Below are 15,521 nucleotides of genomic sequence, written 5' to 3'. Positions count from 1 at the left end.
CGCAAAGGTTCTAAGTGAAGAAACCACAGTCACAAAATCCAAAGGAGTCAGAAGAGGTAATTAGCTAACCAAAGGCTGCTGAAAGGACTACCAGAGTTTAGGAGTAGGTGTGGCTCAGAGGGGCTGGAGCGGAGCACTCCCATAGCCTCAGGCTTGGTTCCCCAGTGCCACAGCTGTTTAGACTTGTCCGTTAAAGACCAGAACCTTCTGATGCTTCACATGGGCTTCTTGTAGTCGGTGTAGACATCTCAGGAGTGCCCCTACCCCCTTGCCCCTTCAACTGCCCATTTCTATCAGAAGGTAAAAGGTCAAAAATCATAACAAGAAAAACCCAAAGTCAAGTTGCAAGGGCCAGAAAAACTTCCAGGAGACAGACAGCACATTGAAGTCTATCTTGTCCTAGGCAAGCCGTCTATCCTACCCCTTCATAACCCTGGGCAGCCTCAAAGCCCATCCGGGTCTCCTCATGTGTAGCATTGCCACTTTCGACTAGTCACATGATCACCAAATAGCAAAAATCAAATCTGGGGCTAAAGAAATAAATGCCTCCGTGGTTAAAAGCGTTTTCTGCTCTTCCAGAGGTCTGAAGTTCAATGCCTAGCACCCACATCAGGCAGTTGACAACCAACTCCAAAGAGTCCAATACCCTGTCTGGACTCTGAGAATACCTGTGCATCTCCACACAGACACAAATCTTAAAAAAAAAAAAAAAAAAAAAAAAAAGGAAGGAAGGAAGGAAGGAAGGAAGGAAGGAAGGAAGGAAGGAAGGAAGGAGATGAGATTCTGGAGCTGAGGAAATGGCTCAGTGGATACTTAGCCTTCAGATACCCAGAACCATTTAAGCTGAACAGGCATGGCAGCTGCCTGTCATGCCAGCCCTCAGGAGGTAGAGATAGACTAGCCAGCTTAGTTCAGCAAGAGACCCTGCCTCAAAGAATAAAGTGGAACACTCTTTGTACACTGTAAATATGTATTACTCTCAATGCTTAATAAAGAACTGACTGGCCTATAGCTGGGCAGAAGAGATTGGGCAGAAGGGCCAGACTAGGAAAATTCTGAAGAGAAGAAGGGCAGAGTCTGAGGAGTCACCAGGAGACACAGAGGGGACAAGACATGCTGGAGGACAGGTAAAGCCCCATGCCACATGGCAATACATAGATTAATAGTAACGGGTTCATTTAAGTTGTAAGAGCTAGTTAGTAATAAGTCTGAGCTATGGGCCGAGCATTTGTAATCAATATTAAGCCGCTGTGTTGGTTATTTGAGTGCAACTATTGGGACACAGAAAACTCCACCTACAGAGAGCAATTTAGGAAGACACCTGTGGCCAACTTTGGGCCTCAGGCATGTGGTAACATGTGGTCTACACACATACATACAAACATGCCAACACATGCACACATAAAAAATAATCCAATTTCCACTTTAACATCTTGCTTCAAAACTTCTGTCCCCTAATTCTTGTTTTTAATTAATTGAGGGTAGAAATTAAGCCTGCGTGCTGAGCATCTACTCAATTGAGCTATACTCTCAATCCCTGACTTTATTTTTAATAAAAACAAAAAACCCCCTGTGTTTTAAAAAGAAGAATCCTTGTCCTCAGCAAGAGAGAACAGTTTTTGTTTGTGTCTGTGTTTTTCATGAGACAGGGTCTCACTTTGTTGCCCATCTTGGCCTCAAACTTGTGAGTGCAAGTGACCCCCCTGTCTTGACCTCTCAAGAAGCTGGGAAGAACAAACTTTTAATTTAAAAAGAATATCAGTATAGAAAACAATCAGCTTCTGTCCTCTGACCTGGCCTTCTCTGGGACAATGCTGAAGGCAGATTCCAGCCGCTATCCTCCACTCTGGCATCTAGCACCCAGGCACCCTGGGATGGGTGTCCCCAGCCTTTGTCATTACCCTTCTCCCGCCAGGGATTCTATCAGCTGCCCTGGGATATGTCGGACTGTCCCAGCAGGATTCTGGCATCCCAGTGCAGCTGCTAAGGCTAGTTGTGCTGTGGATGCTCGAGTCCTGATTGCTTTCTCTCACGCTCCCAGGACAGTCCTCCCCTAGATCCAGAGTCAGGTGACAGACCACCTGAGTGTGTAAACTCATCCACAGCTCCCTACAGAGCCACTCAGGAAGACAAAGTTCCCAGTCTGACTAGGGGCCCTCATGTCAAATCTTCCGCTCATTACCACTCTTACCCCAGGACCAGGGTCTCCAGGTGTGGCCCTGGACAGACCTCACAGGGCACAGCATCCTGTGGGGCTCTTAGCTCCCTGTGTGCCCAAACCAGGGACGTGAAACAGCCCCTCCACCAAGAAGCCCAGGAAACCCTTTCTCGGAATTGTATTTTTTGATGCTAAAATAGTCTTGATTTACTCCAGTGTGAAAACAGCATGCACTGAGTAAAGCCATGCTTTCAACTCGTGTTGTTCCCTGGGCTGACAGAACGGGCTTGGAGCTTTCCTTCTCTTGTGTCGCTGGGCAGCATCAGGGAGCTGGTACCCATCCACTCACCCACGCAGGCACAATACTCATCCACTGTTCATAGCTCAGCCAGACGAGGATGCACTGCTAAGGGCTGGGTGCTATATTACTGCATTTTACAGTCTCACAGTAATCTTATCAGGAAGTCACCCCATCTTACGGCAAGGGGCATCTACCTGGACACAGGGAAATACTACTGAAGTCCAGTTATCTGAACTCTCCCAAGTTAATGGTGCAGCCACATTACATATGCGCTTTCTCAGTGACAGCGGATGAGCAACTAGTGGTGGGATTGGGACCTCGTCCAACTGTGAAGCAGCCAGGGACTCACATCCTATCTCATGGCATCTGCACCAAGTCTGTAATAGGAACACAGTGACAGTTGCTATGGTGAGCGCATCACAGACACAGCTGCCAGGTGTGGCAGGGACCCACCTTTGTCATGAAGTAAAGGCTGCATCTTTAGGTACCAGGTGGATGTGAAAATGGGATTACCTTCCCATCTTGGGTCTCAGAGCTCCTGAATTCTGACCTTGAACTCCTTCCTCTGCAACCCCAGGAAGGAGAGGAGTCCTTGGCCCCAGTATTTCTGAGGACCCGGCAGCTTCTTAACCTCCGAGGGCGAGGAAGAGTTCCACTTCCTGCTTTCAGGGTTCTTTGCCCTTGGCTCTGGTAAAACATCCTCTGACTTTATTCTTGGGGGAGAACTATGACTAAGTGTCTGGCAGCTCCTTCTTCAGAACAGCTGAGGGGACCACGCACATAAAACCGAGCCCCCTGACAGCGTGTGAGTGAGGCTCATAAGGGTCCTGGCCTCTAGTCCCCACCCATGTTCCCACTCGTGTCCTACCACACAGTCAATGCAACAACCGAAACTCTAAAGGGATACCTCACCTTCCGGTTCCTCCACACTGCTCGCTGCGGTGGTGGGTGGTGCTACAGGAATCTCTTCATGAGGTTTAGAAAGGGAGGGAGAAAAAAAGGTAAAAATGACATTATTTTTGTTCTTGGAAAGAAAAGGGTCTCAGCACAGACTCCTCCCAACCTTCTAGCCTCCTTCCCCTGTGCCCACTCCACACCTCAGCTTGAAGGAACAAAAGTCAAGGAAAAGGGGGGAGCTGGCAGCAGGGCCCTAGGGATTCTGGGTGCATCAGTGTGTTCCCCTGTCTTCACCGGGATGGGAAATCACGGGTCCCATCTCTTAAGGAGGGTCAGGAGTAGGGGCAGCAGGAGGGGCTGGCGGTCCACAGAGCTGATGCTATACCCAGGACCTGACAAGCATGTCCATCTCAGTCCGACTCCTTGTTCAGCTACGTTGTTAACTCACAGGTGAGTGGAAGGATCTAGAAGCAGTGATGGTGTGTGAGGGGCTGGGGACCTGCCCTTGGGGAAGCTTCTCACGGGGCAGATGCACCTGCAGTCTGGCTAAGGCCTTCTCTTAGTTGGTAGACAGGGATGTGACTGCAAGAGGCAGGGCTCCTAAAGGCGTGGCCTTTGTGTCGAGCGTTCTCTTCTACCTAGAGTAGCAGCTCAACCCTGCCACTTCCTGGACCCATCCCTGTGCTCTGACAGGTGAAGAAGTTCAGCCAGACACCTTCACCATTCAGCCAACAGCTGTCAAGAGTCTGGGCTTCCTCTTTCTAGACAAGACCAAAGTCCTTCTAGGACAGTGGTTCTTACTTAACCTGTGGGTCCCGACCCCTTTGGGGGAACAAATGACCCTTTCCCAGGGTTTGCATATCAGATAACCTGCCTATCAGATATTTATATTACGATTCGTCACAGTAGCAACATTACAGTTATGAAGCAGCAACGAAGTACTTCTTTTATGGTTGGGACCAGCACAGCATGAGGAGCTGTATTAAAGGCCACAGCGTTGGGAAGGTTGAGAACCCTGCTCTAGGAGGAGTGCACAACCACTGTGAGCGACCTCCGGTCCTTCTGCCTGTAACCACTGTCTGAGTCCGTGGTCAGATGTTCCTCTGACCTCGGGGGTTCTAGACACCTCAGACCTGAGGCTCGACCTGAGCTCTGTCTGGGTCTTTTAGAGGAACCGTGCTTTGTAACTTTCGGAGGTAAAGACAGCAGAAGCAACCCACAGCAAGGGGTAGATTTTACCCTCGGGGACTTTATCCACACAACTCTTTGGTGTCCTGTCACAGCAGCTCGTTAGGAAGCTGGACGGAAGCCAGGCCCTTCCTTAGTCCTACAGTTACATTGGTCCCAGCAGAACTCTCTAGAAACAACGTCCAAATGGCCCAATCTAATGGTCTACAAAAGGGGATCACACCAATGGGGCACACTGGCCACCCAAACTCAGTGTGTAAAGCAGCCCATGGCTCCCTGAGCCTGAGCCCTCCCTTTCCCAAAGCAAGTCAGAAAACAGGCACAGGCGCTGGTTTTGAAAGGTCGTTTCAGGGTGCTCTTTCCTGGGGATTTTGAAATGATAGTTCTTGCCATTCTGAGTGACCCGGCAGCTTCTTTCCCTCTTTGATAAAGAGGCTATGCAGTGGCAGAACACGTTTTCAGAGGCCGGATATACTTGGGTTTCTAAAAATGTTCGTCTCATACCTTGGCATGCGCAGAGAGAAGGGTTTCTACAGACCCTGAGAATGGTGCTTAGATGTCATCTCCAGAAGGATTTCTTTCCACCCCTTCCTTCAAATGCTGGGTGGGGGGTGAACCCAAAGCCTGGGGCACTAGGGATGTGCCCTTCCATTGAGTGACAGCCCGCCTAAGCACCCTTCCCTTCTCCTGTACCCTGGGAGGACAGTAAGATCCAGTCCCTCGGGCTAGCACTAGTCATGAGTTTGGGTGGCCAGTGTGCCCCATTGGCGTGATCCCCTTTTGTAGACCATTAGATTGCTGTCTGTGGACCTGCAGGGACACCCTGGCAGGAACTCTCGATTTATAGACTAGTCAGAATCGCCACCAGAACTGAGAGAGCTGACCTGTTCTGGAAGCAGAGGCCACATGGAGTGGGACAAGTCAGAACACGTAAGTGGGACAGGTGAGATGCGGGCTGTCTAAGCGTCCCACCTATTTGGAGCAGGGATGACGACGGCAACTTCTGTGAGGAACATTCTAGGACTTGGTGGTGGCTCCCGACATAAAGAGACTCTGCGGACCCAAGGCTCTCTAGCCCGTTCTGAATTCCCATCACTAATCAGTCCCTGGAGTCCACTGAGGAACTCTGAAACCCTCAGCAGTCGAGACTGACTAACTTCTGAAAGGGGCCAAGTAGTAACTATTTCAGGCTCTGTAGGTAATATCCTCTGCAGCTGTGCCGTTCCACGTAAGCAGCTGCAGACAGCATGTCTTCTTCATTTCCTTCTTCTCTTTTTAAATACAGGGTCTCACTAGGTAGCCCAGGCTAGCCCCAAACCTGCAATGTTTTTTGCCTCTGCCTCCCAAGTGCTGGGATTACAAGCTCACACCACCATGCCCAGGGACTTTGCATGTTCTTTTTTACTGTGTCTTGAAACAGTATCCTTCCTTTGATTTTGGTTTAAATCATTATGAAGGTTCAAGGCACTGTGCCATTCAAAAGCAGCCAGCAGCCAGCTCCTTGGGTGGAGTGTGCCAAGCCCACTCTCTAGAGAATCTACTTGGTTCCCTGGACTCTGGTATGTTTGCTGCGACTCTCTCCTGCTCCTGTGCTTCAGCCGTCCCTTCTTGGCTTGGCCAACCCTAGCCAAGGAATCCCCAGGATGAGGCTGGGCCTCTCTGGGTTAGGCTTCACTTGCCAGCGAGAGCTGCCCGTGGTCACAGCAGCATGACTTAGCAGATATGAAATACAGAGACCCTTCAGAGCCAAGGTCAGGATGGCCCACCTTCTCCCTGTAATGCTTCTCTGAGACCCCCACTCCAATGCTCTATTAATCCTTCACAGGGACCACAGGGGCCATGAACAAGAACCTGAATAACTTCTCTCAAAGGCTCAAGGCTTTTGGTCTGCTCTCTTCTGAATCTGCAGCTGTGGCAGGCCCCTATCCCCATGGGGTCTGGGGTCAAAGTGCCATGTAGGAGTGGGGTTCATACTGGAGTCCTGCTGCCCCCTGGAGCCAGTGACTCTGTGTTTGTCAGTACTGAGGGCTAGGGACAGGCTGGCTCTAATGTACATAGCCACGTCTGAAGGAACTTACAGGCCTGGAGTCTCTCAGAGGATCTCACTGAGCAACGGTGAATGAAGAGATGCCCACTGATGATGGCTAACCCCACTGGACATCAGAACCAACCCCCACAGGGTCCCCCACCCAAGCAGAGGGGAGAAGGAACTACACATACTGATGCAGGGTGCGATGGGGGAGCGGCTCTGCTGGTAGCCTTTGGCACAGCGGTTGCAGGTGATGCCTGTCACGCCGTCCTTGCAGGGACACTGGCCAGTGGTTTGATTGCAGGTCTTGCCAGCAGCACCCACAGGGTGGCAATCACAGGCTGCGAAGAACACAAGACAGAAGGGTCAGAGAGGCAGTTAGTGCCCTTCCCCCGCCCCCAGGGGTGTCCCACGACCCCACCCCAGAGAGAAAGAATGGAAAGCGACAGACAGGGGGGCTAACCAAGCCCCCACATGTTCCACAAGTTCTGAGGTGGGTTGCCTACCTAGCAAGAAATGGTAAACCAAAATCAAAATGGACCTACTTCAAAGGGTTGCTGGAGGAACAGGAGAGGGGAGCCAGGGAACACCTTCAGAGCCCAGGGGGAAGGCTGGTACTCAAATATGATGTCAAGGGATGGAGGTGGGGGACGCTGGAGGGTAGAGGTACTGACGTCTCCCCCAGATTTCTCTGCGGATTCCCTGGGTGGAGCAGGGTCTGGAGCTGATGAAGTTCAAGGATGCTGGCCAGAGGGAGGCAAAGAAGGAGGCGCCCAGGATGCTACCCCTTCTTGCTCAGCAGCCAGATACCCAGACTTCTGGGTCACAACAACACTTTATCTTAAAACCCTAGCTAAATGGGTATCTGGTGAACTGGCGAACCACCCAGGACCCTCCCAAGAATGGAACAGTCAAGCTGGGAGTGAAGCAAGGCCAACTGTTTTCCGGTCAGAGGTCACTGCGTGAACCTTATGGACCCCCCCTCCACTCCTGGTTTAGAAGGGTGAGCCGTTGGGTGGCCCCACATCCACCTGTATTCGGAAGCTCTCCCACGGTGTTCCAGCAATGATGCAGCCAGAACTTTGGGGGGAGATCTTTGCCACCACCACGAGGCTCTAAGCAATATTTACCATGCCCCTACATGGTTCGCCAAGGTTCTGCCCACCTGTGCCTGAGCAGTGGCCTCGCTGGTGAAGGGATGGGGGTAAAGGAGGCCATGTTGTGCCTGTCCCTGCTGCAGGAGCCCAGGAGGGCAGTGTGAGCCAGTAATGCATTCTGCAGCCATCTCAATTCATGCCATATGCGGCTGTGTTTCTGTCCCCAAAGACGACAAAAATATCTGGGAAAATAAATGAGAACTGAGATTCCGAAAGAGCGAATGTAAAAACTCCCTCCTCAATGGCCCTAAAGCAGGCAGCCTCTCCCTAGGCCTCCAGCCTGGGAGTGCAGCGAGGAGCATCCGGGAGATGGGGGAGAAATGTGTGCCTTAGAGCCAGCTTGTCCATGGCGCGCAGAAGGGAGAACAATGCGAGCAGATGTTGGTGCCCGTGGTGTCAGGACACGCAAAAAAACTTCTGGAAGCACTAGGATGAGGAAGGGTCTGGGTTTGACAGGATGGAGGACTGAAGGGGCCTGGCGGGCCAGCGGCTTGCTGGCTCCCATGACACAGGATCCCTGAGAAGCACCGGACCGTTCCCACCTTGGTCCTTTCTTAGACTTGACTCTGAAATGTCCCTCGTAGCTCTCCCACGTTTAGAGCATTTGGTGTGTGGCTTGTGGTGCAGTTCTGGTGAAAGTAGGTCACCGGGGTGGCTCTATCTGCCCCTGGCTCCAGCTTTCTCTGCTCATTCCCCGGCTCGTCCCACATAAACAGGCTCCCTCAAGCTCAAGCGCGCCGTGCATGGAGCAGTCACCTCTGCCATCCTGGACGGAAGCCCTCTGAGGCCATGAGCCAAATTTAATCTGTTTTCCCTCAAGCTGCTTCTGTCACTGCCAGGAGACAAGTAAACGAAGATGCCATTGTGGAGGGTAAATGCCCCTGCTGAGATGCCGTCTTCATCAGTGTGCCCTGAATTCAAGTCTGCACCCTCTTTAAAGTTAGCAGTAAGAACGGATCTAATCTTGATGACCCGTGGGAAGGATGGCAGTGAGGAAGGGATTTGGCCTAGCCCTGCAGTAGGAAAGGTGAATGATACAGGCACACGGTTGGCCATGTGAAAGTTGAGGGCCACGGAACAGGATCTCACAGTCCTGAGCCACGGATGTGGGTTTGGGCATTGGCATGTGGGGACACCAGGTTCCTGTGTCAGCTGACCTCTCTTGGCCTGCTCTGCAAGTCCACTGGCAATCCTTAAAGTCATTGGATGCCAGTAACTCCTGGATCCTTAGAAGGTTACAAAAGATTACTTGGTCACTGAAGATTCCAAACCACGTCACACCTAGGCACCAGCTCTGGCCCAGAGTGTCCTCGTCTTGGCAGGAGCCCACCCAGCACAAACTCCAGGGGTGGAGGAGCACTGAAAACTATGCATTGAGCTCTGCAAAGCTGGTGACCTCAGCTGCCTTGGCTGGCCCACTGCTGGGAAGGGTGGGGACCGGAAGAAGCCTGCTGCAGCAGAGGAGGACCGTTCTTAGCATGTATTCTGTATGGTCAGCTCATCCTAACGGTTCATCCTCAGAAGAGATGTAAGCTAATGCTTGCTGCTGGCTTTCCAAATCTTTCTCCCAAGATTCTATAGGAAGATAAACCCATGCCTCTGGTCTAACTGGGGCAGCAGTATATAGCACACATCCACACTAACAAGTCATTATCTATGCATGGAAGTCACTAAAAGGTCACATCCAGGCCACTGTGACCATCACCAGGCTGCATCAAACCACCAATAGAGCATCTGCCAGCAGAGGTATACCCATTAAGACTCCGACAGACACAGCAACATCCACTCAGACCCCACAACAACCCTGTGGAGACAGTATGCGGTGGAAGCACAAGGGAACAGGCTAGTGAGGAGCCATAAAAGAAAGGAGACACGGGAAGGATCTGCAGCCCTAAAGAGAGAGAAGAGCAGACCTGTCATCCTCAGGAGCCCCTCTCTACGTCTGTTTCTTCCACGGGGAAATTAACTCTGCCCTGTTGCAATCACTGTGAGGTAGGTGTGCTGTTACTTGAAGCCAAATGCAACCCGGATGGAGCCCCGCCCAGCACTTGTTCCCAATTCCCAGGCAAAGGGCCTCAGAATAAGAACTTTCCCCACCGACACGGGAAGTACGGTGGCTCAAATCACACCTTCTGAGCAAAGAAGGGTGGGTGTTCAGTGTGATAAGAAAATCAACACAGGCCAGTGCTGTCAACTCGACCACATCTGGGATTAACAAAAATCCAAGCGGCTGAGCACACCTGTGAGGGATTGTTTTTTTAATTAAATTATTTAAAGTGTGAAGGCCCTCTTCTAATCCAGTTCTTTGAGGTGGGAAGATCCACCTTTAATCTGGGCCACACCCCTTGTGGTGGCAGCTTATTCAAAGGACACAGAGAAAGGAAGCCAGCTCTCTCTTTGCCGGCTTGGCCCCACTCTCACCGGCAAGTCTATTCTACCCTAGCATTAGAGCCTACTTCTTCAGGATTCTGGAGTGTGTACATCCATTCTATAAGTTCTGTTCCTCTGGAGAGCCCTGGATAATACAAGTGTGAAAATCAGAATCCTGACAGCCTTTGTCAAAGAGAGTGGGAGCGAGGGAAGCCTCAGGGCCCAGCCCTAGGACGAGAAAGCCCAGAGGCTCCCGCTGCAGTCCCTTAGCCTGTAAACACACAGACACATGGACACGCTCATGGGAGCATACATACATAATACATATGCACCCACACTGACCAGCTCACAGCAGGATAATTAAGTGGTGAATGAGGCCAGTGGGGGGGGGGGGGGCTTTTACGTTGTAGGGGCTCCAATGAGGGGATCACCAGAGAACTTCCCTAATTCTGAGAACAGGGCCCAGGTTGGAATACCCTCTGCCACAGGAAGCCCTCCTAGTGACTTCTATTTCCCTGGAAGCCAGCCATGACTTTTAGAGGGAAGCCAATACATACAGGTCGCCAATCTGCACGGGGCAGACAGCACCTGCTCAGTGGAAACAGGCTACCAGAGGTTTTTCCATGAAGAGAGAATGTGAGGCCAGAAGGAAGTGCAGGTCCCTGAGACCATGGCACGATCAGGTTTCCCACGAATGTGGCTGGCTGCAGAGAACCCAGGCTGTGTTTGTGCTGGGTCACCAGCCAGGGACAGACTGTCCAAGAGAACCCAAGTGGTTTCAGACAGATGACAGAGGACCCTGGCCTGTCACTGCCACTGAATTAGTATCCCCCTCTCCCTGGATTGCAGGTGGCTTCTCTCTAAGGACAGAGGTCTACACTCCTCTAAAGGTTTTGTCTCCATGGGTCCAGAGTGTGGACGTTAACCCCACGGCTGCTGCTCATCACAGTGTCCTGGGTTAGGGCAGGGGGAGGGGCTTGTGTTGTAGGGCGCACCTTGCTCACTCACTCACTAGTGGACCTTATCAATGGAGGGAACTCTAGGGCCTGGGGGTGGCTGGTGCTTACCACTGGCTTCCTACACCCAGGCATGACCTTTACCTTCCAACTGTGAGCATAAGCAGAGGTCTGACCCTTCCAGCAGCTCACAGGGGCAGATGGAAACCTTCTGGGGCTCCTATGGGAAATGTGGCTACTTTTCCTGAGCACCCTGGCTCCAGGGACTAAGATCAAGTGGGACCTGCAAGAGGCAGCAATCTAGAGCACAGGCTCGTAGGAACAATGTGGTTCAGCATTGTTCCCTTTGAAACCGGGGACAGAACAAGCAGAGCCTCAGTCCCCAGTCTAGATGCCATCTGGCTGTCCCCTAGGCTTCCAGGAGCCCTGAAAACTTACTGCCTTGGCCTCATGTGAAGGATGGACTCACATGCCAAACCCCCAGGATGCATACCCCAAAGTCCTATTCCCAGAGCCTACATGTGACATATGAATTCTTTAGAGGCAATTAGGTCATTGGGGTAGGTTTTAATCAATGACTGATGTCCTTACCCAAGATGGGGATGAGGTACAAGTTGGCTACAGAGGAAAGGCCATGTGAGCACACAGGATGAAGGGCACCATCTGCAAGCCCAGGAGAAAGGCCTGCGGCAGATCCCTCCCTCCTGGCCCTCAGAAAGAATCTGCCCAGCTGGTACCTTGACCTTGAATTTCCAGCCTCCAGAATCGGGAGAGATTAACTATCTGCTGTCTGAGGCAGCAGGCGCACCGTGCTTTTGGGGGGCACTCCAAGCTAGTGTACCTGCGCTAGACTCCAGACAAGCTACCTCTTTCCTAAGGGCTCTCCCAGGCCCCTAAAGGAGGTTGCGGAGAAACCAAGAGAAGAAACAGGCAAGAGACAGCCAAGGTTGCCTGGGCATCTGCAGTGGGTGGAGGCTAATGCAGAAGCAAAACAGGAGACCATGGACCAGGGATGGGGATTAGATGCCGAACAAAAGCAGGGTAGAGGTAGCTCTTAATGACTTCAGGGCTGTGAAGGAGACAGGATCAGAAAGACCCTGGAATAGGGTCCTGAGTTCTTAGTACATTCTCGGTTGCTGTCACAGAAACACCCGGAAGCTGGTCACTTTCAAGAGGCCTGCAGGGCATGAAAGCACACACATTTAGCGCCAGAATTTAGGAAGCTATGTCAGGAAAGTCAGGAGCCTGAGGTCAACATTGTTTCAGAAAGCACAGAAAGAATGAAGAGGAAAGAAAAAGAAAAGGTATGTGCAATTCGTTGTTTTAAAGACTATAAAAGTCGAAGATGGGTGGCCCCATCTGTTTTGGCTTCCAGGAAAGGAACACTTGGTTAGACCACAGCATGGTGGAGAGGAAGAAAGGGGAACAGCTTCATGTATAGACAAGGAGCCAGAGAAACCTAAGGCGGCCAGGTTTACCCCGTGTTTCCCAGTTTGTTAGTGTTGAACTGAACCCAGGGTTGAGCTGTGTACCCCTCACTCTCCACTGCCACAAGAAGCAAAGTCACATGAGACCAACATTAATCCTCTCCCAGGAGGATGGCCCTGCTGACATGATCATCTTTTACTAGGCCCCACCTCTTTTTTTAAAAAAAATAATTGTTTTTATTTATTTATGTGTATGTGCACTATATGCATGCAGGTGCCTGCAGAAGCCAAAGGGGGTCATGTCCCCTGAAAATGGAGTTACAGGCAGTTGTGAACTCCCTGCTGTAGGCGCTGGAAACAAATCCTCTAGGAGAGCGGCAAGTGCTCTTAACCACTGAGCCAGCTCTCCAGGGGTCCTAGGGCCCCACCTATTAAAAGCGCCACACCTCCAGACCAGGAGATGGTGGCTGGTGGCTCTGAATTCAAGTCCAGCCTGGTCTAAAATGAAATCTAGGCCAGGGCTATACAGAGAAACCTTATCTTGAAAAACAAAAGCAAAACAAAAAAGTTCCACACCTCCTAACATTGCTATGCTGGGGATCAAGCGCCCCACAGTGAACCTCCGGGAGGGCACACCCAGACTACAGCTCTAGGGAAGGAATCTGGTCCATCGCTGCTGTAATCTGCACAGGGTAAATTCATTCCTTTTGGTTGTACAAGTCTACAGACTTTTATCACAGATGCAGGTTCTTCTGATCACCGAGCTCGCTCAGGAATTCCTTCCTCCGCAGTCAGCCTCCGCTCCTTCTAGTTTCACCTTTTGCAAAATGTCTTATCCCAGAATTAGACGGTATTTACGGTGTCTACAGCACGGGCAAATGGGATTGCCAGCGGGTCCCCTGGTGAGCCCAACCGTTCTCACTTAACCATGCAGTTGCAGTTTGTCTGTGGTGGCTTAGGAATCAGTTTGTTTTTCACTAACACTGGGCCGTCTTCTTCAGTGGGCATCTGTCCACTCTGTTCGTGCAGACACTGACACACCCTCAGGTTCTGTCTCTAGTTTGGGACAATAACAAATAAGAATGCTATAGATTTTTTGGGTTTTGGGTTTTTTTTTTCTTTTGGACTTATGTTTTCATTTCTCTTGGAGAAACACCTGTGACCAGGATCCTAATGTTATGACAGATATGGGTCTCACTTGGCAGGGACGTGCTAGGCTATTTTTACTGAGCAGCTATGCCACATGGAATTCCCACCAACAGTGTGCTCTATTCCCACCAGCAGGCCCTCGTCCTGGCCAAGCATATGGAATTGTTAAGTGGCTAATAATTTTTTTATTTTCAATGAGAGGGATCTCATTGTGATTTTAATTTGCATTTCCCCAACGTCAGCTAATGTTTCATGAGTTTATGTGCCATCTGTCCATCCTTGAGAAAGTGTCTGTTCAAATATTTTGCCCATTTTTAATTGGATCATTTGCCTTCTTGTTATTGAGCTTTCCGAGAGTTCCTTCTGCCCTGGAATGACATCCTCGGTGGGATATGGGCCACATGAGTGCTGTCTCTCCACTGTGGCTTATCTTTTAGAAGGAGCTTCTGTAAATGCAAGCAGAGCCCTCGTGACTCTTGTCCTTGGTCTTGCACTGGCCTCTCACACAGGACCTGCCTCCTCTCCAGATGCCAGCAAGATGGCCCTGCCCTGCACTCTCTTCCTTCCCTTCAGACCAAGGGCCTACCAAGCCCTCTGCCATTTCCTGAATTTGTGCTTTCTCCTCACATCCCAGGTCTCCTCTCAAATGTCCCATCCTCAGGGACTTCTTGGTGACTTTCTCTTCCAGCTGTTTCTTTCTCCCACGGACCTCGCCTCATTCCATAATTAGCTTCTTTTACTCTTTTCCATTGTTACTGACCTCCCACCAGTAGGAAGTCCCACAGAACAGCCAAGCCCTCGACAAACACTCGCAGACTCAATGAACAAATGATCTCACTGTCAGACAGCAATGTGAGTCAGGGCCTAATCTGCTGCCTTCTCCTCTGGGGAAAGACCATCTTATCTGTCCTGTGCATTGGAGGGAAGAATGAGGCAGAGAGGGAAAGCCAATCCTTCACACCCTGGGTCACGACAAGCGCAAAAGCCACACTCTCCGGGTGCTAATGGGGCATGGGGAGCCAACTGTGGATATCCATACATAATCCCCAGCCTTCTCTTCAGCTGTCTGTGTCAACCTCCTCCAAGCCAGGTCTTCCTCTCCCACAACAGTTGCTAACAAGGCAAGGAAGAATCAAAGTTTTAGGTTGCATGGCCTTGCCTTTCCTCTGACACTTCAGATCAAGGTGAAGACAGCAGGAAGTGCAGGGGGAGAGGGGCCCATAATTCTAAACTGGATTGTGTGAGCCGCTGTGATCTAGTGAACTGTAGGCTCCCTGCACCTGTTCTACAGCTGAGGAGGAAAGACCCATGTCCTTAGCGTGTTCCCAGAGTGCCACAGTTGCTGCAAGTGTACACATGGGCTTGGACTGGGAAGGACCTGAGAACTTGGTCCCGCCCAAGCACCTGACCTAGTACGGGTACAGCGGGATGGTGAGGCAGCCCTTAGATGCAGCCTACTCTTGTGAGTGGTGCTTTCGCCATTTTTGGCTGTATACAGCTGTGCCCCTGCTTTGTGCTGAGCCTCCACAAGCAGCTGCTGGGCACATCTCCACCACTCAGCTCATTCATCATTTCTGCTTCTAAAGCATGCAAATCCTTTACGGACAGTGTACGACAGTACTGGGGCAAATCCCTAGGCCCCTGTCCTATGGGAATCAGCCACAGAATCTAACAGGCACTGAGCCCTTTGAGTGACGTCAGTTACTAAGTGCTACGTCAGAGCTAAGTAAGCCTAACCATTTAGGACATGCCCGTCAAATTACCACGGAAATAATTATATTTATACCCACAAGTTAATCAGCTTTGGTCAGAGAAAACCTTTTTTGCAGTTGGTAGGAAGAATGGCAGAGACTCATATCTGGTCTAAGAGCCGAGGGTAAGAACTGTTA

At 50.9% G+C, this 15,521-nt stretch overlaps 1 protein-coding gene across 1 annotated transcript in view; it reads right to left on the bottom strand.

Moving 5' to 3' along the window:
- Ntn1 (netrin 1) overlaps positions 1 to 15,521 on the bottom strand; it is a 185,076-nt gene that overhangs the window by 41,649 nt on the left and 127,906 nt on the right. The window contains exons 4-5 of the mRNA XM_038326553.2: positions 6,765 to 6,914; positions 3,372 to 3,425 (exon numbers count right to left, since the gene is read on the bottom strand). Coding sequence (XP_038182481.1) covers positions 3,372 to 3,425; positions 6,765 to 6,914 — 204 coding nt within the window. The remainder of the gene's footprint in view (positions 1 to 3,371; positions 3,426 to 6,764; positions 6,915 to 15,521) is intronic.

This window comes from Arvicola amphibius, chromosome 4 (genome assembly GCF_903992535.2).
Source record: "Arvicola amphibius chromosome 4, mArvAmp1.2, whole genome shotgun sequence".
Classification (NCBI taxonomy): domain Eukaryota; kingdom Metazoa; phylum Chordata; class Mammalia; order Rodentia; family Cricetidae; genus Arvicola; species Arvicola amphibius.
Note: the sequence above shows the minus strand (reverse complement) of the source record. Positions and strands in the feature narration are given on the sequence as shown.